We start from the raw sequence: 23,770 nt of genomic DNA, 5'->3' as shown, positions 1-23,770 counted from the left end.
ATGTACTAACTTATGAGCTAGTGCATACATATTTGCTTTAATTTTAAGAGTGAAGTAAAAAAAAAAGGTCAAGTGGCAAGGCAGAAAGTAATGATTAAAGTTTTGTTTGATGTTAAGAGGAAAGTCTAATGAAATCCCAACACCTTATACATTACAGTGTTTGTATCTAACTTACCTGATACTGTGTCTGCAGAGTAGAGTTCCTCACAGTTTTCTTAGATGGAGAGCATCAAGCTAACTGCTTGAATTAACAATAGCATCTGTCTACCCTGTGTCCTGGGGGATACTCCAGTGCAACAAACAGGCTCAGAGACAGAGATGAATTTAATCAGCCAATTCCCAGGAGTTTCTCCTGGCAAGATAGTCAATGGCTACTGGCTAGGCTTAGGACAACTCTCTCAGTTCTCATTTACAAATCCAAGACATCATTTCACTGGGGGATTCATTAAATAGCATAGTGTTCTATTCAGAACTTCAAAAAGTTCTATTTGTAGTAATTTAAGATTGAGGAATTTCAGCTGATGGGAGGGAATACTTAAATCATATTCAGTGAAACCATTCTTATGGAAAACAGGTTGCCTGAACAACTTTGGTTTTATTGCCATCAAAAATTGTCAGAGTGGTAGCAGTCCTTATATATGTAACCTGAGATGGAGAAAAATGGGAGTATATAAAAACTCTAAATATTTTCAAGGTGTAGTTTAAGACTTTTTATATTTGCAAGTTTTGTGTTAAAATTTTTTGTGTGACATGGAAAAACTGGAGAGCTCAAATATCATATATAAGCCAATATTCTATATTCTGGATTAAATCAATTATAACTCAGATGCCAAATAAATAGGAATGAAGGCAAAGGAAGACATTTTGTAGAAGAAAGATTACCTAGCAATGAAGTTGAAAATAGAGATTTTCAAAGTATGCATCGTGTTCAAATAGCAGGTTATGGAATCAATTGACTGTAATGAATATTTTAAAAAATGTTTATTCAGCATTAAACTTAATAGAATAGAAAATATTTTGTTTAGTTTTTGCTTCAACTTTAGGCACACAGGGGTGTAGTTGTGAAATGTTTACTGCTCAGTTAAACTATTTTGAAAGGCTCCTGTCTAAAAGAAGCAGAGGCATGTACTGGATACATGAATTCCACTGCTGGGACAAATGGCAGTTTTATGATGCTACATAGTTATAACAGTAAATGAAACTGGAACCAGTGCTAATGCATTTCTTACCTTTGAAATCATACTGTGGAAAATAGCTTTATATGTTTTGCCTTAACTCAGATAGCAATGCGTTCAATTTGCTTTGGAAAAATTGTGTTTCTATCTTCATCATTTACTTAGTTTACCCCCATTGTGTCTTTTGCCCAGGAGATTGCATCAACAGTTTGAAAGCTACAAGGAACAAGTTAAAAAAATAGGCGAAGAAGCGCGGCGTTACCAGGGCGAGCACAAAGATGATGCTCCAACTTGTGGAATTTGCCATAAGACAAAGTTTGCCGATGGGTGCGGCCACCTCTGCTCCTACTGCCGCACCAAGTTCTGCGCGCGCTGTGGAGGCCGCGTATCTCTGCGGTCGAACAACGTGAGTGTCCCATGAACACAGAGGCCCATGAGTGTGAACCAAAACCATCCCACCTCCAAGCATGAAAACACGTGCAAGTTAGGAACCTACCCGCAAGTAAATCTATACATTAGTATAGCCCTCCCTGGTTTTGTTTGTGTTTTCACCACGCTCCTTGTCTTGTGACAGTGATACATGTATTACACTGCTGGGAATTCGTATCTTAAAAGTAGTTATTAAACGATTCCTGTTACAAACCAACGTTAGATTACCTGTGAGGGTAAATTTATTTTTGAAGAATGTAGTAAATGGAGGATTGAATAGCATCACAAATTATAGACCTTTGTAAATTGTTAGGAACACCAGTCTTATAAAAAAAACAAAATGCTAACCAATTTTGGTTTCTGCAACCTAAGTTTTCAAACTGAATGCAGGGATAATGCAGAGTGAATTGTGCATCATTACATTTAACCCAAGATAGAACATTAAACAATGATTAGCCCCTGTGATAGTAATTTCAGATCTACTGTCATGTTAAAGAAATATAAAAATCATGTTCAGTTTATATTATGGGAATTATTTGGGTAATTAAAAAGTACATCAAGGGCTGGGGCTGTAGCTCAGTAGTAGAGCCCTTGCCTAGCATGTGTGAAGCAATGGGTTCAATCCTTGGCCCACATAAAAATAAAATAACTACATAAACAAAGTAGAGGTCCATTGACAATTAAATTTTTTTAATAAAAGAAGTATATCAAAATATACATTTTTAAAATTTTGAGATTTACACTTCTCATTTTCTTTGCTATGTGATATATTTTCTTACCTAATACAGTTTCTTTATTTGACTTAATGAGAGCTACTTTTGTTATGCCAGTGTTTTAAATATATACATTTTTGATTCTTTAAGATGCTAAGGGGAAAAAAAGAGAAAAAAAAGATGCTAAGGGCTCACTATTATTATTTAAGAAATTATAAACTAATTCTTATAAGCATTTACTTTAGAATACATTTTAATGTACTTTGTCATATTCCCTATGTTAATACAATGAAATTATTTATAGAATTGTCTCTGATATTGATCTGCAGCATAATATACAACTGTTATGAAAATTATACACCAAGAATTTCCAGTGTTTATTGGAATAATTTCCCACATTATCTAATCATGTATAGAATTTAATATAAAGTTATATTTTAAAATAGCTTGAAAGCTATAAGCCCTCTTGATAATTTTCTAATTTGGAAAATCCCAGATAAAATTCAAACAAGTCTCCCAATTGATTTTGTATTCTTTGGTAATCTGAGTTTTAAGCAGGATATTCTAAAAATCTCTTTCAATGGAATTAGAGCACTGAGTGTAGTAAACATGTTTTATATTTTAAGGTAAGACCATGATTATCTTTTTTACTTCAGGGAGATAATTCCTCTGAATAATAGTTTATAAAACTGAATAGTAATAGTTACCTTGTATGGTTGTAATGAGAATGAAATAAAAATAATTAAGTCCCGTGTCTTTATAATACACCTAATATTTCTTTAGGTTCAATTCTTGTGACTACATAAGTTTTATTTTTTCCCCCTCCTAAAAGTGATGTGCTGCAGTTAATCCTGATATGCCACCTTAAATCCTGACTAGAACTAGCTTGGGTATTAAAATGGTGTCTGGCACATAGAAAGTACACCAGATTTATTTGTTTATTTCCCCCTTTCTGGTGTTCTTAAACATATACTTTGGAATGAATTCTCACAGTTGAGACCACGAGCTGATAATCAAAATGCTTAACACTGTTCAGTCTGAAAAGGTGCTGGCAGGGAGAGGTGAAGTGTAGCCCAGCAGTGTTAGTGCTGATGAGCCCTCACAACTGCTGTATGTTTTTAACTTCCCATCATAGGTCTGAGGCAAACCACTAGCAATCCAGCTAAGTACTGATATATTGGAACCATCAAGGTCAAACTCTGGTTTTAAAGGGAAAGGGTGTTTAAAGAAAGTTGAGCAAGATAGTTCTTAAGCTTTGAAGAGGATACTCACCCTCAGCCTATTGTAGTTCATCCATCTTTAATAAACACCGAATCTTGGAAAAAATATTTAAAGAACCAAAATTTTTAAAAGTTCTACTTAGAATTTTTCTCTTGTACATAAGACCAAAAAAACTGTATGAAGTTGGTTTTTCCTATGACATAAATGTTGAAATATATGTATCACAAATAAATATTGCTTTTGGAATAATTTATGGCTAAAATAGTTAACGTATTTCTCTTCACATTTTTGTTTTTTTAAAACATTTCCCACTCATATTTCTCTAAATTATGACTACACATATATTAACATTAATTTGATAAAATTTCTTAGTACAATATTATGAAAATATTTCCTTTCATGTGTAAGCTAATATGTAGTAAATCAACTTTTCATTTTGAAGAATATTTTCAAGTGGATTTATAATCTGGATTCTACAAATTTAGGAGATTATCGTGCCTAGTCAGTGTAGCTAATGTAGAATAGGATCCATGTGTGCATTCTCAATGAAGGATTTACTTTTCAATATACCCATTTTAACACTTTAAAGAAATACATATTTGTTTCATTAAGATCAATTTATTAATATATGGCTCATTTTGTTTTTCTCTTCTTCTTTTCTTCTCTCTCTACTCTGCTTCCTTGGATGCTTTCCCAAAGGAGGACAAAGTGGTTAGAATCCATGCTTTCTTTTCTATCATTTGTTATTATATTGTTGTGAATTTTATTAAGTGAATGTTGCATCTACTATTGTTAGTCATTATATTTCACAATGAACTTAATGCTGGGAAGAGCTCATTCCCAGTTCTCCTGAAAATAAAAATATGAATATGACAGAATATTACATTAATATGTAAAGTCTGGGTTGTTTGAGTTCATGAGGACAGTAAGATTTAATATAGTATATATCATTATGAGCTCATTTGTGTTTTTAGCTCATTTAGCTTTGAGGATTATTCCATCTACTTTCAGGAACAATAAACTAAAATGGGCTTTACCTTTCTGAACACCAGTGAGATTCAAAGGCAGGTGATTTGAAACGTTACTGCAGAACGAATGGAATATTCTAATAGTATAGAAAATGGATCAAATTCAAATCAAGATCTCAAAATAAAATTATTTTCCTATAAACATATGTAGCAGAATTATAATATTGAAACAGTTTTCCCCCTTTTCTTCCTGTCATGCATAGAAATTATTTCTCAGGGGAATAAGAAGTCACTTTTAACTCTTATCAACTATAGAAACCACAAAGGCTCTTTGTTCTTGGGAAGATAGGACCCAAGGGGAATCCTCAGTCAGTCCCTCCTTTGTATACACTTCTTACACCTTCATTTGGTGTAAATTATGACTTCCTCACAACTCATTAGTCTTCTAATATGAGACTGAAGCAATGAGTATTTCAGTTCACATATCAACTCAGCTGCCTTTGTTCATATTTTTAAAGCTCAAATGATGTACTGCAGTGCATAATTAGCAAGCATGACATTACATTAATTATCAATCTGTACTTTTAAACTTCATGATAGTATGTGTTCATCAGGTTTTTTTTCTATGAAAAAGAAATCAGTCTGACAAACTATATAGGGTAATCTGTTTTCACTAAATGTTTTACCTGTAGTATTGATGGTATGTGGGAACATTTCAGAGAAATTACTTTCATTCAATAATATACTGTATTAGAAAACTATAACTAGAATTTTATACCTGTGGTTTCATAATTATTGTCACTTTAGATGAGTCTAAATTTGAAATGTGGATACTTTTAAATTACTTCCAAGAATAAAAGTGTAAGTAAATAACATGCTAGTATTGTGCACTCCTGAAGGACTGGCCATACTTGCTGTCCTTGGACAGTACTTCCCCTGTGACAGGTGGTTTGTGCACATTAAGATAACTAATAGCATAATGAGAATTCTGGTGGATTTGGTGGTTCTCAGACTGAGAATAGAATGGAAAGACTGTATACAATACACTCACATTCAATTATTTTCTTCACTTTGGTTAAAATGCATGTATCTACTAGTTTATTTTTATTTTTATTTTTTAGCCTATTGAGGCAGTTCAATGAATTTGCCTTTCTAGTCCAAGGAAACTGAAGTCAGATTTTGTCTTGTGCTTGTTAAAGAAATAACCAAGTATTAAAGTACCGACTGCCTGATTGCCAGTCCTTTCCTTATTCCTCTGAGCACTTTTATTTTTGGTTGTCATGATTTGCAGGAAGGTGTGTCCACGTGTGTGTGTGTGTGTGTGTGTGTGTGTGTGTGTGTGTCTGTTTGAAAAGGGAAGAGATAAAAGGGTGACTAAAACTTTTCCAAAACCAATCTTCATCTTTATCAACAAAATAATAATGTGTTCTACTTGGTTTTTAACTTGGAAAAGAAATGTGATTCAAGTACTAGCGAAGGCCTAAGAAAGGCTAATGCATAATATTTTCTTTAATAAGTTCAGTGAAGTGTTAATTGTCATATATTTTAGCCAACAATATTTGCTCTAAAAGTTCATCCTTCACCTAAATCTTGTCTAATAATAACTTGGAAGATTGTGAATTTGCATATAAAGAAAATAGCTGTCATAATGAATTACTTTGAAGTGGTTGTATATGATAGGTTATAACAGGAAATTATTTTGTACATGTGCATATGCTTATTGGTAAAATTATGTTTATATTTTACCTCATTGAAATCCATCTCTAAGCCTAAATATATACAGATACTGTAAAATTCCCCATAGCCTGTTTAAATTACTTTTATCTTTGTTATACTCTATTTGGTGACAGAGGATTGAATTTAGATAGCTCCCTTGATAACATTAACACTTTTCTGCTAGTAAGCCGGTGGAATCGAATCATCCAAATTCAATTCCTTTGGGATTCCCATAAATTTTCATCATTAATAATTTATTTTGAGTGGGATGGATTGGTTTAAATATAGTAACTAAAAATGAATCTGTTACATTTTTAGTTTACCTATATTTTCACAAAAGTGTCAGGTTTTATAAGAATATTTTATAATAAACACCAGCATCACTTTGAAAAACAACCCACAATTTTCTTATTCTTTCAAAATGTGAAAGTTACACATACATAATTTTTTTTTTTTTTTTTTTTTGCATCTTTTTTTTTATTGTAAACAAATGGGATACATGTTTTTTCTCTGTCTGTACATGGCGTAAAGGCATACCATTTGTGTAATCATAAATTTACATAGGGTAATGTTGTTTGATTCATCCTGCCATTTTTTCCCTTCCCCCCCTCCCCTCCCACCCTTCCCCTCCATCTATACAGTCCTTCCTTCCTCCATTCCTGCCCCCCTCCCTAAACCCAACTCCAACCCCAACACTAACCCTTCCCACCCCCCATTATGTGTCATCATCCACTTATTAGCGATATCATTCTTCCTTTGTTTTTTTGAGATTGGCTTATCTCACTTAGCATGATATTCTCCAGTTTCCTCCATTTGCCTGCAAATGCCATAATTTTATCGTTCTTTATGGCTGAGTAATATTCCATTGTATATATATACCACATTTTCTTTATCCATTCATCAATTGAAGGACATCTAGGTTGGTTCCACAATCTGGCTATTGTGAACTGAGCAGCTATGAACATTGATGTGGCTGTATCTCTGTAATATGCTGATTTTAAGTCCTTTGGGTATAGGCCAAGGAGTGGGATAGCTGGGTCAAATGGTGTTTCCATTCCAAGTTTTCTAAGGAATCTCCACACTGCTTTCCAGAGTGGCTGCACTAATTTGCAGCCCCACCAGCAATGTAAGAGTGTACCTTTCTCCCCACATCCTCGCCAACACCTGTTGTTGCTTGTATTCTTGATAATTGCCATTCTAATTGGGGTGAGATGGAATCTTAGGGTGGTTTTGATTTGCATTTCTCTTATTACTAGAGATGTTGAACATTTTTCCATATGTTTGTTGATTGCTTGTATATCTTCTTCTGTGAAGTGTCTATTCATTTCCTTAGCCCATTTGTCAGTTGGATTATTTACATTCTTGGTGTAGAGTTTTTTGAGTTCTTTATAGATTCTGGAGATTAGCGCTCTATCGGAAGTATGATTGGCAAAGATTTTCTCCCACTCTGTAGGCTCTTTCTTTGCATTGCTGATAGTTTCCTTTGCTGAGAGAAAGCTTTTTAGTTTGAATCTATCCCAGTTATTAATTCTTGCTTTTATTTCTTGTGCTATGGGAGTCCTGTTGAGGAAGTTTGGTCCTAAGCCGACATGTTGAAGCTCTGGACCTACTTTTTCTTCTATAAGATGCAAGGTCTCTGGTCTGATTCCGAGATCCTTAATCCATTTTGAGTTTAGTTTCGTGCATGGTGAGAGATATGGGTTTAGTTTCATTCTGTTGCATATGGATTTCCAATTCTCCCAGCACCATTTGTTGAAGAGGCTATCTTTTCTCCATTGCATATTTTTGGCCCCTTTGTCTAGTATGAGAAAATTGTATTTATTTGGGTTTGTGTCCGTGTCCTCTATTCTGTACCATTGATCCACCTTTCTATTTTGGTACCAATACCATGCCGTTTTTGTTACTATTGCTTTGTAGTAGAGTTGAAGATCTGGTATTGCGATACCCCCTGCTTCACTCTTTCTGCCAAGGATTGCTTTAGCTATTCTGGGTTTTTTATTCTTCCAGATGAATTTCATAAGTTCTTGCTCTATTTCTGTAAGGTACATCATTGGGATTTTAATTGGAATTGCATTGAATCTGTATAGCACTTTTGGTAGTATGGCCATTTTGACAATATTAATTCTTCCTATCCAAGAACATGGGAGATCTTTCCATCTTCTAAGGTTTTCTTGAATTTCTTTCTTTAGTGTTCTGTAGTTCTCATTGTAGAGGTCTTTCACCTCTTTTGTGAGATTGATTCCCAAATACTTTATTTTTTTCGAAGCTATTGTGAATGGGGTAGTTTTCCTAATTTCTCTTTCTGAAGATTCATCGCTTATATATAAAAATGCCTTAGATTTATGTGCATTGATCTTATATCCCGCTACTTTACTGAATTCACTTATGAGATCTAAAAGTTTTCTGGTGGAATTTCCTGGTTCCTCTAAGTATACCATCATATCATCAGCAAATAGGGATAGTTTGAGTTCTTCTTTCCCTATTCGTATCCCTTTAATTTCTTTGGTCTGTCTAATTGCTCTGGCTAGAGTTTCAAGGACGATATTGAATAGAAATGGTGAAAGAGGGCATCCCTGCCTTGTTCCAGTTTTTAGAGGGAATGCTTTCAGTTTTTCACCATTTAGAATGATATTAGCCATGGGTTTAGCGTAGATGGCCTTTACAATGTTAAGGAATGTTCCCACTATCCCTATTTTTTCTAGTGTTTTGAGCATGAAGGGGTGCTGTATTTTATCAAATGCTTTTTCTGCATCTATCGAAATAATCATGTGATTCTTGACTTTAAGTCTATTGATATGGTGAATGACATTTATTGATTTCCTGATGTTGAACCAACCTTGCATCCCTGGGATGAAGACAAAATATTTAACCTCGAAAACAAAGTTGAACAAACAGAGAAGATGGTGAGAAATCATGAACAGAATCTCCAAGAACTATGGGATATCATGAAAAGGCCAAATTTGAGAATTATTGGGATTGAAGAAGGCTTAGAGAAACAAACTAAAGGAATGAACAATCTATTTGAAGAAATAATATCAGAAAATTTCCCAAATCTGAAGAATGAAATGGAAGATCAAGTCCAAGAGGCTTATAGGACTCCAAATACACAAAATTACAACAGACCCACACCAAGGCACATTATAATGAAAATACCTAACATAATTTTTTTAAAAGTTTGTGTAAAAATGCTTTTTTATATCAAGGTAATGAGGCATTATGTTTATGAAGTCAGAGTTTTTTTTCTGACACCTTGTAACTTTTCATTGGTGATTGTTTTTAGAAATTATGTTAAGTATTATATTAATGAAACAAAATGTGTTTTTACATTTAAAACACTTATAAAAGGTAAGTTTTGAATGAAATTAAACAGTAATGGCCAAATGTTAAACATCTTTATCATACAATATTATTTGTGAGATGATTGAATCTTAACAGCATAAAAATCTCCCCCATACAGACTGTACTCTTAAAACATCAAATTAATCTTTTTTTTTTTTCCTCTTGCTAGGACTAAATAAACACAAGAAAGTCAGTAGAATCATAACCATTTTAAAAAATGATTTGAATGATTGCATTAAATATTTATTATTATGAAAAATCTCCTCAGTTGTCCATATGTAGTCTGTGGCATAATTAAGCATATGGTCATAATTTACAACCTTCCCTCACTCAAAAAAGTTATTTTAAGATTTGTCTGGACCCACCTTCATGTTTTCTTTTTTTTTTTCCCTAGATACTTGAATGGATTTCTCTGGCAGAAGTTCTCTTAGAGATTCTTTCCCTAAAGATATTCAATACCTAGGTCTATATATAAAAGTGTATAAATATAGATAAATATATCAATAAAGAAATGTTAGTATGCATCAAAAAGAGAACTTTCATTAGGCAATTTGGTTGATTAGATTTCCGAAGGTGTTTTGTCTGGTTTTGTTCTGCTTATCCTAGAGGGGAATAAAACATCAAGTTGAAAAAACTGTTATGCAAGATAAGTCAGAAAGCTGTGAAATTTTAATTACAAATGTGCTTTCAGAATGTGCTACACTGTTTTTCAAGGAATTTTAATCTCTTGTATTTAGCATTACTATTTTGGAAATGTTTGCTAATATTCAACAATGGTTAGGAAGTTTATAGGCCTGGTTTGTTAGTGCTGTTTTTTTCTCCATCCCCAAATCATCTTTTAATTGTTACAAAGTCTGTTTAAGGAAATAATAATAATTAATGTTAAACAAGAATCCACAGTAGGGCTAAGAGAGCTACCAGGCTATAGAAAATGAGCCTTTCTAAGAAAGGGCTGTGGTAGGATCAGCTTTCCAGAGCTAAAGATTAGACTGTGGACAAACTTTCTGATATTTTTGTGATTATAAATTCTCAGATCTCTTATTTATGCACCTAGCAGTGGAATTTCCTGGTTAGGTGATGACTCAATGTTTAATATTTTGAAAAACTGACAAACTGCTTTTTCAAATAGCAGCACAGCAATGAATGGAGGGATCTACTCCCTCCCCATTTTTTTGTCAATACTTGCTATTATCTGTCATTTTGATTAATAGCTATCATGTTGCGTGTGAAACGAAGTGATATCTCATTGTGGTTTTCATAAAGCTACTTTAATCCAAAATTATCAAACTACTTTGATATCTCCCAGGATTCACTTTGAGTTAGTGAACTAATATTCTTACATACAATACTTCTTAGTTAGAAATATCATGGAACTAGATTATAAGTTCAGTTTCCTCTCTGGTGTTTATTTCCCTAAATTAGAATTACATAAATTCTTATTAATCTGTTTAAGTCAATCAGGTCATGAGCTCTGTGAAATTTGAAATAACTTTGAATCTAGTACCTGTATGGACTAATTCTCCCAAGAGGGCAAACAAACTATGAGATTTTTATCTCTGATTGAAAAGACAGTTTTTTAAACACATGAAGAAAACTAGTAACTTCAGTTTTCTCTGAGCCAAAGGTACAAAATTAACACAGAAAATTAAATTCATACTTTAAAGGCTGTCTTTCAGAGGGCATAAGGTTTTCTCTAGTTATAGTAGCTTTTAGTAGCATGCACATGAAGACTGACAATCAGATTTCTGTCAATCGAGATTTACTACTCAATTTCCAGTATATCCCTGATGTTCACCATCCAGCATATCTCTTCAGTGAATAGATTTCCTATCAGTGTTGCCCTTAGTGGAGAATACATTATAGTCACAAGCCCATTTGACTGACTGGTAGAACCATTCCAATTCTCTTAAGGTTGCTGTTTAAGCAGTGTCTTTTCCAGACTTATAGTATCTTCTTTCTGCTATCTTTGAAAACAGGAGTTATTCCAAAGTACAACATGTCTATTGCTTTTTTTTGGTTGTTTGTTTTATTTTGCATTTTGTTTTGTTTTGTGTAATCTGACAAGCTGAGTGGATTCTTTAATCCATTTACATTTAGTGTTATTATTGATGTAGTTTTATTTCCAGTTTCACTATGGGTTCATTTTTTGTTCCTCCATTCCTTCTTTACTGCTTTCTTTTTCATGAAATTTGTATTATCGAGTCATATTTTAGTACGTTCAGTGATTTTTTTCACTAATTTTTTTGTTATTTTTCTAATAGCTCTAAGGATTTCAAAATATAACTGATTGACATGAATCTGCTTCATATTTATATTACCTTCATTTCTGGGAGGGACAGAAGGTTGATTCTATATGACTTGTTCCCCTTTCCCCCCTTTTCTGTGTTGCTTTTCTTCTTATGTATACTATTCTTAAACTATGTAAAAAGAAAACAACGCATTGTCACAATTACTGCATTGTCTAATGTGAGTCTTTTAAAGAAGCTGAGAGAAGAAATGAGAGGAAGTACATGTTTCAGGGTCAGTTTTATTAATTTGTATTTATTAATTTTGGATCTCTTCACTTTTTCCCCTGTAGATTCAAGCCACCATCTATTATCATTTCCTTACTATCAAATAACATTGCTCCCATCCATTTTTATCCTGTTATTGTCAATACATTTTATTTCTATGTGTTATAGTCTTAGTAATACTCATATGACCATAGTTTTATCCAAGTGTAAAAAATCATTTAAGTGAACAAAAGAGGAGGAATATGAATTATACTTTTATACTTATCTACATAATTATCTTTGCAGGTGTTCATTGTTTTTTGTGAGGATTCACATTAGTTGTCTGGTGTCACTTTCAACTTTGAATTGGGCCTTCCAGCAGTGAATTGTGTCAACTTTTGTTTATCTTGGAAAGCCCTTATTTAATCTTTATTTTTGAAAGAAGATTTGCTGGATATAGGATTTTTGGTTGACAGTTATTTCCTTTTTCACACATAAAATATGTCACATAATTGCCTTAAGGACTCCACTGTTAATTTATGAGACATCAGCTATTAATTTTACTAAGATTACCTTGTACATATTGAATATATGTTGTTTAAATTTTTCTCTTTCTCTTTCAGTGTGTACTATGAAAGTTTGTCTGGGTATGAATCTCTTTGTGCTTTATTCTACATGGAGTTCATTCAGTTTCTTAGATGTTGGGTAATGGTTTTTTAGGTTTTGAGGGTTTTTTTGTTTTTGTTTTTGTTTTTTTCATAAAATTTGAGGATTTTTCAACCGTTGTAGCAAACCTGCACACTAACCCCTATCTCCAACACAGGACTTGTTTCTGTTGACTGATTCACTTCTTTATTGCTTTAGGAGCTGGCTGTGCCTTTTTAGTGAAGTCTCTTTGCCCCCACAGTGAATAGCCTCAGATGTTGCTGCTCATGGCCACAAATTTGGGCTGCACACATTACTCTGATCAACTCCCCACCAGTGAAAACAGTTTTATTTTGCTTGTTTTGTTTTTTAAACCACGCTATGTTTTGTTTTCCCTCTCCCCCTGTTAAACCTCTATCTTCCTCTGCTAGTATCACTCCAACTGTTAGTCTCCACTAATTACTTAGCCATTTTTTTCATATATGATTATAGTATCTATTTTTTATTATTTTATTATTTTTAGAGCTTTCTGCTTATACATAGTAGTTGAGTTCATCCCAATGAACTCATGTATGCATGGAAATCAGTTTCCAGTTCATGATTCCCCCCACTTTCCCTCACTCTTTTCTCTCCTGACCTCCCTCTCCTCTTCCATTCTCCTTTCTCTACTAGACTTCCTTTTACTCATTTATTAGTTTATATTTGATTGGTACCTTATGTAATCTTTTTCTTCCCTCCCACTTTTTCTTTATTTTACACTAGCTTCCACATATGAGAAAATATTTGTACTTTGAGTTTCTGAATTTGGCTTATTTCACTTAGCATGATATTCTCCATTTCCGTCCATTTATTGGCAAGTGCCATAATTGGCAAGTGCCATAATTTCATTCTTTACTATGACTGAGTAGAAGTCCATTGTAAATATATTCCATAATTTCTTGATCCATTCATCTGTTGATTCCATAATTTAGTTATTGTGTACTTAGCCAATTCTTGTATTGTTTTCAATAATTCTCTGGGTATAATTTACTCAATAATCAGCTCATTAAATTTGAGCCCCTTTGTAGGGGTAATTTTGAACAGTATTTAAAGCCTGCTCCAATTCCTGGCTTATCTTAGCTGACTATCTACCAAGTTCTTCCTCTTAAACATCTAGCATGTCTTCTCTTTGACTTGTTGCTGTCCTAGAGCTTTTAACCTCCTCTTACCTAATCAACAAAATCTCCAGTATTTTTGACAATGCTAATATTTCTGAATTATCTGAACCACTCTTTCAAATGAAGCCAGTATCCTTCAGGAAAGCTACAGAGATTTTTCTCTTTTTGTGACCTGCTTCTTCTGGTCAGAACCTTTGTACCCTTTCTGGGACTAGATGTAGAGACAGCAACCTCTTTCTCTCTGACATCCCTGCTATATGAGTGGGACACTGAATAGAATACGTAGTCCCTGGTCTTCTTGACTAGCTTTTCCTGGCAAAGAACCTCCACACTATAATCATGCTTGCATGAGTATGATTAGGGTTCAGGAATCTCACCTGGCCACACTGAGCAGAGAGCTTCAACCCTAAGAGTGGCAACTGGATGGAGGAAGAGTCCTGGCCACTTAGTTGCACTACCTATAGTACAGCTTCTTAAACAGGGAGCTGGATGTGGGGTGAGAAATGTCGGTGTGCCTCCCGATGAGGGAACATGGCCCTCAACAGACAATTGGGAGGAGAGATAGACCATGTTCTTCAGTACAGCCATCTAGAATGGAGCATCCTTCTTGCTGATCTGGAAGGGAAGAAGAAAGGGAACTGGTTGTGGTTCAGTGCAACAGACTCTTGCTGATGTGTAGAAATTTGAGAGAGTTTCTTAAATGTTTTCCATTTGCTACTTGCACTTCAGACAATTTCCAGAGACTTTAAATGGCTGCTCTAAACCCTAATCTTTATCAGTTGTGACTGTTTCGTTCAAGAGTGGTTACAGAGGTTCTAATATGGTTACATTAGAAATGCTACTCAAATAGAATCTTCATGTTCCTGTTAATTTATTCATTTGCTCATTCATTTTTATTCATTTGCTTCTTTATGTGTAGGTTTTTCTCTCATCAGGAGTCTTATATATAATAATTTTTCTTTCAAAATTACTATCTCAATTTTTTTCGTAAATGCAGTTTTGATGGTGATGCATGGCAAAGTGCTTTTTGATCAATTTAATATAAAAGTTGTTTAGTATTCAGGAAAAAAATCAATTGCATTTAATCACCAAGTTCACTTTTGTTTAACCAAGCAGCCATGAAAATTAATTATGATAATGAAGAGCAAAGTCTTTTCCCTGGGTAACATGCACTCATTCATTCATTTATTCAAAAAGATTTTAATTTTATTGTGACTATGTTAAATTCTATGTTTGATATCATGTGTATATAAGAAAATCTTTCATGAATTTATTAATGAATTCAGCTTAAAAGTGTGCATTTATATATGTGTGTACTTGCATAATGCAATGCTATATTGATGCATAATAATTTTTTGGTATGTTGTATTAAGGAATAAACAGAATTCACTAAAACTCCCTGTTAGTGTGCAGGATGATGACTGGTAATTCAACCAACATTTCTACTCAAATTTTTTAATGCCACAAGCATTTTCTGCCTATTTGATATAAGGGACCAGTCTACGACCATGACTATTCCTCGATTCTCTTTATTGCAGCGGTTTTGAGGACATTTTTAAATTTTGAAAAAAATTTTGCAATATATATTTTAAATTTATTAGTTTTCCAGATACTTTAAAACTTTTTTAAAAACATGTTCTAAACTGCATCACCATAACTTGAATTTAGATATCTAAATCTGAAGGAGTCCTTGTTTTTATATCTTGCTAACATTTGATAAATAAATTTATTAATTGGATAATTTGTTTTATTGTTGTATAATATGTATATGTAATATTTTGCATACAGAAATTTCAACAGCAAATATCTTACTTTTAAAATTCCTTTGAATTGCTTTATAATGTTGGAAAAATAAATTTTTGAATTTAGTTTATGAACATCTGTATTGTAAAAGATTTAATTTTTAAAAAATCAACCAAGTGTTTATATTGACCAATAAAGTGCTCTTGTAGCAAATTATAGGGGTAAAAATAGAAAGGGAAATCTTCCATGGGAAGAATATTATGCTTTGTGACTCTTTAATTACCTTTAGGGCATTTGAAAATGTTTGTGTCCTTTGAACTACACAGTAATATAAAATCAGCCATATGAGTCATTGATCCAGGAGTACACTTAAAAAATTTTTGGGGGGTACAAGCCAAACCATGTATGAAATCACAAAGAAAAGATGCACATGATGCACTTGGTATCAAAGAAATTTCTAGGGGAAGTAGCAAGTCAATCTTTGGAGTGGTGGTTGGGACACATGATCATAAAGCATTTTAAAAATTTTACTCAAATTCTTAGATTTTTTTTCCTTGTTGCCATATTTTACTTTGATACTTGTTAGAACTTTAATTTTTATTATAATTACTTTGTTAATTAATGTGTCAGACTAATGTAATTGTTCCCCATAAGAATATATCTTCTGAGATCTATATATTTTAGGTCTCTTAAAATTTACAGTTGCTGGAGATGCCTAAAGTGTGATTAGATATCAGAAGACAATTTCAAGGAACTCTTTTAGGTATTTATATCATCAAATATAGTTTGGATTATTGTCATCTAATAATAATTGCCAACTTCCCTGAATGTGTATTGCTTTTTTATACTTTCATACATTTCTTTAATTTATTGCAGTGTTAATTTTTCCAGTTGATGAAGAACTGTCTACCAAAGACCAAGAGCAATTCAAAGGCCACCTGCCATGTGGAGAGCTCCCTAAGCATCTCAGGCAGCTAGCTCTTACTGCACCGTTTACGTTTCTTTATTATAACATGTGCAGCTTAGGCTTGTAAAACTTTCGAAGGCATGGAAATATTAATACATCCTTGAATATTCAATAATACACATTTCTTGTCATACAATATGCATCCAAATCATATTCATTGGAAAAAAAAAACTGTTAATTAAATGATGTTTGAAAAACTGTTAACTAAATGAGTGTGGTGGTGCACACTTGTAATCCCAGTGCCTCAGGAACCTTAGGCACGAGGATCACAAGTTTGAGGACAGCCTCAGCAACTTAGCAAAACCCTGTCTCAAAACAAACAATAAAAAAGATCTGGGATTGTAGCTCAGCGGTAAAGCATCCTTGTGTTCAATCTCCAATAGAAGAAAAAAAAAAGATTCTCTTCAACTGTGATATTTTATAAGTGTGTTAAGTGTTAATATCAGTAATTAAGTAATGTTTATTAAGCATGCCTTTCTCAAACTCTAGATTAGAAAGTCTAATTCCTGTGCAGTTTATGTCAGAGATTCCACAGGAGCCTTAACACTTGCTGACGTCAGTCCAGTTCAGTTGATTTGTAATTATCCTTCTTAAACCACAAAGTAAGCACTGAAATATTTAGGAAACATCAACACTCACCTGACTCAGTCTTAAATTTCTGTCAAGTATGATTTGTTCTCTTATTTTTCTTCATGAGACCTCTCCTCTTCTGGAGACTGAGGAGTTAAAACACTGTCCTCTAGCCCTTACAGTGTACGCACGTCTCATTCTTCCCTATCCATATTTTCCTCTATTTTTATTTTCAATTTTTGATGGAGAATGAAAGTTGAGATATTATGATAAATTGGTAAATATAGTGTAGAAAAGGTAATAGGGGTTGTTTAAAAGAAAGAAATTATATAATTGATGCATCTCTTGTTTTAAAAATGCAATTTTGTTAAGTATGTTTTGAGTTTCTTTAAAGTTTCTTTGTCCTCAAGATAAAAGAAAAAGTTGTTCAAAGACATGGCTAATGGTCAGGGTTTTACTTATGTTCTTGATGTGTTCTTTTGATCCAAAGGTAAATCTTTCTTCAACTAAGTTGATTACTCCCTCAGTCGTCATTTCTCACTTTTTTACATGGTCCTCTCATTTTTATTATGCTTATCCTGGAATTTTCTTCTCATACTTTTTCCTTCACCTTTACCACCTTCCATTACTAATATTTTAGAAGAAATTACAGAGCTGAATTTCACTATCATACGTGTGTGTGTGTATGCGCCAATAAAAATGTGGGAAAAATCTCAAAGTTGTTCTTATATGATTATCCTCTTAGTTGAGTTTTTTAAATCATCTGAAAGGCAAGCAGATTATTCTGTTTTCATGAAAGAAATGTATCTCAAATAAATTGCAGGGTTTCATTTTTATGTAAGATTTTCCAAAAATTTTCTAGTTTTATACAATATGACTACTTCTTAGAGACCCATTTGCTCTGATGCCTCAGAGAAAGAAGTTCAACATTCTTTAAGTGTAATTTTCATTCATTGTTTCATCTTTGAAATTTGAGATTGATCCATTTAAATTTAGACAAAGAGGAACACTTTTATTTTCTATTAGTCAAACCTGCCAATTTCTTGGAAAATGTAAAGATACCATTGGGAGCATTCCAGGCAGCAGGGAGTTCAGGTCACAGTCTCTTGATCCTTCTGACTCTGTGCCACTTCACTCTGCTACTCCTGTCATGCTTGCTTTTGACCATGTCCCTAGTACCATCCAGAGCATTGATACTCATTTCCTTCCAGTTGTTCTGCAGATCATGCTTCTCTTCAGTCAGTGCAGGCATTTCTGAGCTTCTGAATATCTGTGACAGAGAGAGTTCTAATTGTCCTAGTAAATAGAAAGGAGAACTTCAGGGCAACCTCAGCCTGTCAGTCCAGTAATTCCCAGATAGATATTCAAGAAGCATCTCAACTGCAACATGTGCAAAACCCAACTCCTCTTTTTACCAGTCAGGTCAGCTTGTGCCACAGTCTTCTTCACTGCAGCAAGTGGCTACTCCATTGTTCATTTTGCACAAACTAAAAATCTTGAAAACCTCCTGACCTCAGCTTTTCTCTCTCTCTTTCTCTCTTTCTTTCTCATATCTTGTATCCAATCCATTAGGAAATTCTGTTTGTTCTGTCTTCAGCATATGTTCACAATGCAACTCTTTACCACCTCTACTTTTGTCAGCCTGGTCAAAAACACCATCTTGTCTGAATTATTGCATTGAACATTTAAGTAACCTGTCCTTCCAACCTCTCAGCATCCCTGAGCCACTACCAAAGACTAATCTCAGCTACAATAATGTTGTAATTCATAAACCAGACAATACCACAATCTCTGTTCAAACCTCTTTAATGACTTCCTGTCTCATGCAGAGTAAAAGCTAAAACCCTTACAGTTATACCCAACACTCTGTGTGATCTTTACTTACATACACGTTTCCCGTCACTCCTCCACCTGCCTTCTCCCTTCTAGTCTCTGTCTTCTTCCTGTCCTTACAGTATACTAAACAAAAACCTGCCTAGGTTTCCTAGCATAGCTCTTTCTTCTCCTGAAACACTCCCAAACTCTTCAGGTCTCTGCTCAACCATTACATTATCAAAGCAGCTCTTACCGCTACTTATAAAATTGTAGCCACCTCCCTACCACAGAATAGCATTTTCCATTTGCCATGTTTAATTTTTCTCCATAGTACTTTCCTCCTGCAAAATATATATGTAGCTATTTGTTTCTTTGTTCACATGGGTTCTATGAAGAAGAAGATTTTGTTTTGATTATCTGTGGCATTCCCAATTCCAACAGCAATACCTGACACAGACTCAAAAAAATGTGTGATGAATACTGAGAAGTGTTTGGCTTCTGGATTTGTGGGTTCAGCTCCTTGTCAGCAGTGCTGTCAACCACTTCTCAGTCAGCACAGTCCTCCTACCTTGAGAAGCCCACTGGGAAACGCCCTGCTGGACTTCATATGCAGTATTTGCCTTGGAAAGCTAATGAAAAGAATGAAATGTGCAGCCATAGGGCAGTGTTCAGAGACGTAGCACAGTGGTTAAAGGCTCTCTTTGCTCTTATCCACTACTCCCCTCATTTGTCCTTGTTCCAGGAATCACTGAGTGCCCCTTTTACTTACCAGACATTCTATGTGGACTGTGAACTGATTATTGTTTTACTCAACCAATTCTTAATCTGTACTATGTCTTCCCAAAATTTCTCCAGGTTTCCAGGTTATTAATTGTATTCGTCATTGTTCTACAGAATGTATCTAGATTTCATTCTTATTTTGTACTTTTATAGCTTTTGGACGATTAAGAAATTGCATTCTTGAAGTTGAATTAAAGTTGAACTTTTAGATAAGTAATTTTGAAAACGTTGACCTCTTCAACAATAAAAACCCTTCTTCCAATGTAATAACTTATGCTTTATGCTAAATTCAACATGAATAATTAAAAAAATTTTTTTTTATTTCTAGAATAGTCAGCAAAAAATAATTTTAAATTCTTTTTGGTGAATATTTTCAAAAATCACTTTGGTATTTTTATTTCATTCTTATGTAGCACCAAATAACATTTTTCTCTTGAAGCTCTTGATACTTTAATCTCTTGCTGGGTTGTTTGACCCATTGATGAAATCCAGTAATAAGTTTGAGTCTTTGTTACTGCAGTGAGAAAATAGCAGTTTTGAAGTGATTTTTCAATTAGTATTACATCAGCAAAGTCTTTATGCAAGACATTTTTTGATCATTTCATTCATCATAAAATACATAAACAAATAATTTAATCTATAATATGTTGTTTTCAATAATCGGAATGTTTTCTGAAATATTACTTTGTCAAACATCAAATTAATACTGACAGTAATTTTTTTCTAGTGAATCTTGAAATTCCTTTCTTCCTCCTCCACCTCCTTCTCCTCCTTCTCCTCATCATCATTATGCTAAAAGGGAATACTAAACAAATGTTCTGCCACTGGTCCCTTGAAATTCTTTTAAAAAGAAAAAACTTTAGATTATATAAACACATTGCTGAACTGTAGCTTTCTTGTTGGTAAGGTAAGAGATTGTGATATTTTGAGAAAAATGCAATTTGTCTTGGCACAATTTGTAAATGTAAGTCAACTAAAGAAATACTTTAATAATTTGTTTTTACATTGGTATATCACTTTAAAAGGTCCTGTAAATTAGTTTCCAGGATACATTATTTCATGGGGTTTTATTCACACTGGGGTCATATTACAGTAAAAGTCTTTACATGTAGAGATGAAAAGTGAGGCCAGGGAAGTATAATAATTTCTTATACATCAAAATGCTAACAGTATGTTGTTGAAAATCCAAGGCACCTGCCTGAGAGCTAGTGACTTAAAATAAGATCATTTGGTTAATTTCCTTCAAGAGAAGTTCTTATTATAAAAATTCTACACTGCTTATAACATTCCAAAGAAAATGTTAAATATCATATTTTGTTTGGATATTAAACCTTCATTTTGTTCTAATTTCTTGGATGGTATAGTCTGTGTTTTCCTGGTGATTTGCTTAGCATGTATTTTTCAAATATGAAAAATTTTCAAAGTGAACTTTGAGTGAATGAATAAGGGAATGACATTTCTTTATACTTTTTTCCCTTGATTAAGTTTTTTTTGAAATTCCAATGTTTGAAATTCTAAAATGTAATTTTGCATCTTAGCATATCTCTTACCTAAAACAAAGTCTTCAGAATTTTCTTGGTTATTGTTTAGAACTCTCTTATCAAATCTATGACCTCTGGCTTTTCCTTCTCCATTCTATCCAGGTTACATAATGTGACAGGAATGTTCAGTCCTCCTCTTACACATGATTCTTGACTAGAGCAAAATAACAGGAAGTTCCCACAAACCCTTCTGTTTAATCATGTTCAAATAGGAACAACCTCAATACTGAATGGTGCATGCATGACAGATGGGAGCAGACATAGAGTTTGGACCATTCACTTAACTTTTGCAAGGAATCTAGTTTCTGTTTTATGGATGCTTTTAATTATGCACTCATACAATTCTTGACTATTTGTTTATTACTAATTGGAACAAATTATTTAAATTCATAACTTCAGTGTTCACATGTTTGAAAGTGAAACATTTATAGGCATTGAATTTTCTTAGATATTCATAAAATAGTACAGTATTAACAAAGTGTAGTATTATTAGAAACTGATTTCATCCCCTTATTTCAATTTACTTTTTTGTTAGAAAGAACATAATTTTAGAATTCTGTGACCTAAATTCTTAATGTATGCAGAAATTTTGCCATCCTTTTAAAGTCAGTTGAATGTACACTGTCAAGTTGATGGCTTACAATGTGATTAAATTTGCTACATATATTTGGGTTTGTCTTTATTTAGTCTTGTTGGTGCTCTGTAAGACAGTTTTTAAACCATTTAGATTTTTGGTTAATGAATTACAAATATTAAATAGAATTTTGTATATTCCAATACTATTATTCCATGAGTTACTATATAATTTTTGTGATTTTTTAGAACTTTCGGCATTACTTCTATTTATTTCAGAAAGAAAAACTCTGTAGTTAATTCTGCTACTTAAATTGACCTTAGAAAATATTTAGTCTTCTGCATCTTTCTCAACTGTTGGATTATTGTCACCTTATTTATAGTAGACAATATGAAATATTCCAGTGATGGCAGTTGGAGGATCATTCATGTCCATTATTTATTATATTAAGATGTCTTCTTTTGAAATTGATTTTTTTGGGGTTTGCATTCACAGAAAGCATCAAAAAATAATATTATGTTTAAAGTATTTCCTTCCAAATTGTGATACAAGTATGAATGTATATACTTAAACATATTTTAGAACTTGAGAACACTGCTAGCAGGAGTTATTTTTAATGACAGAACATCAATACAGAATTGCTGTTATACTCTTTTTCTCCTCCGGCTTAATGGTAATTCCTGTGGCATTGCTGAGATGACCACTGAGGCAGTCTGCAGGAGAGTGGGGAACACTGGAGAGTTTGGATTTAGGCACAAGTCCAACCCTTCTTCTAACCATGGCTATGCACTTGGACTGTCTCTATCTCAAGTCTTGTGGAGGACTGGGCAGTTTCCAAGACCAATTCCTTTATCACTTGGCTTAGACTGTGGAGATCCTTGTTAAGTTGATGGCAAGAGTCATCAAGATATGCCAATACACATGTTCAGGAAGGGAGTGATGTCAAATAAAATAATTCTGAATGGATGTCAAAATGTAATTAAAAGGAGAAGAGTAAAAACTACATCAAGAGGCCATTGTCAGAACCAAGAGAACTTCAAGTTCACTGAAGGCAGCAGGCAAGCATTCCTGTGCAGTGCTACATATTGATTTAGCACAGGATAAATTTATAAGAATTTTTAATCAAAGACTTACTCTTATTAACCCATCAAATTACATTTAAGTAGCTATTTATTCTTCTGCATTTCCTTACTCTCCAGTGGTAAGAAAAATGTTTCTGTAAAATATCAGCTATTTTAACTTGTGTGGATCTGATAATCTCTGTCACAATGACCCCATTGACCCCCTCTCCCTTTATGGTTTCAAAGCAGCCACAGGCAATGCAAATATGTGATCTATGATCCAATATATCTTTACTTATGGAATCTGAAATTTGGTGTAATTTTCACATGTCATAAAATATTACTTTTTATTTCTTCTCTCACTGTCGAAAAATGAAGAGCTATTCTTAGCTCCGGGGCCATACAAAATGACCTGAAGTTGCCGACTCTTTCTTTAGTACATTAACTCTCTCTTTTTATCAGTACTGCCAATCAGTCCTTACTGGAACAAAAAGAGCAGTGTCTCATCACAGTATTAATTTTAACTTCCTCCCCCCATCTCTTACTAAAAGAGAGAGAGAATACATTTTTCATTGGGTCATGACATTAAGTAATATGATTATGTGAAAGATTTAGCAAAATAACAATTTTTCAACAAAATACCCATTACACAATGCATGTAACATTAATACATACTGTAATCATATAAAATAAGGTAATTTTCTAACATATAATGAATTATATAAATTACCTAAAGAAATCATGTATATGCATATAGGTGTAATTGTATATTATGTATACATTTTTCTTTTTAAGAGGACACATGCCTTCTTAAACATAGATTCCTAAATATGCCATCCAACTGGCATTCATTTTGTTAACAGT

At 33.4% G+C, this 23,770-nt stretch overlaps 1 protein-coding gene across 1 annotated transcript in view; it reads left to right on the top strand.

The window, feature by feature from the left end:
- Rims1 (regulating synaptic membrane exocytosis 1) overlaps nt 1-23,770 on the top strand; it is a 449,118-nt gene that overhangs the window by 187,886 nt on the left and 237,462 nt on the right. The window contains 2 exon segments of the mRNA XM_047559146.1: nt 1,368-1,581; nt 4,238-4,249. Coding sequence (XP_047415102.1) covers nt 1,368-1,581; nt 4,238-4,249 — 226 coding nt within the window.

The sequence above is a fragment of the Sciurus carolinensis genome, chromosome 7, assembly GCF_902686445.1.
Source record: "Sciurus carolinensis chromosome 7, mSciCar1.2, whole genome shotgun sequence".
Lineage (NCBI taxonomy): Eukaryota > Metazoa > Chordata > Mammalia > Rodentia > Sciuridae > Sciurus > Sciurus carolinensis.
The sequence above is the reverse complement of the archived record's forward strand: the minus strand, read 5'-3'. Positions and strand labels throughout refer to the sequence as shown.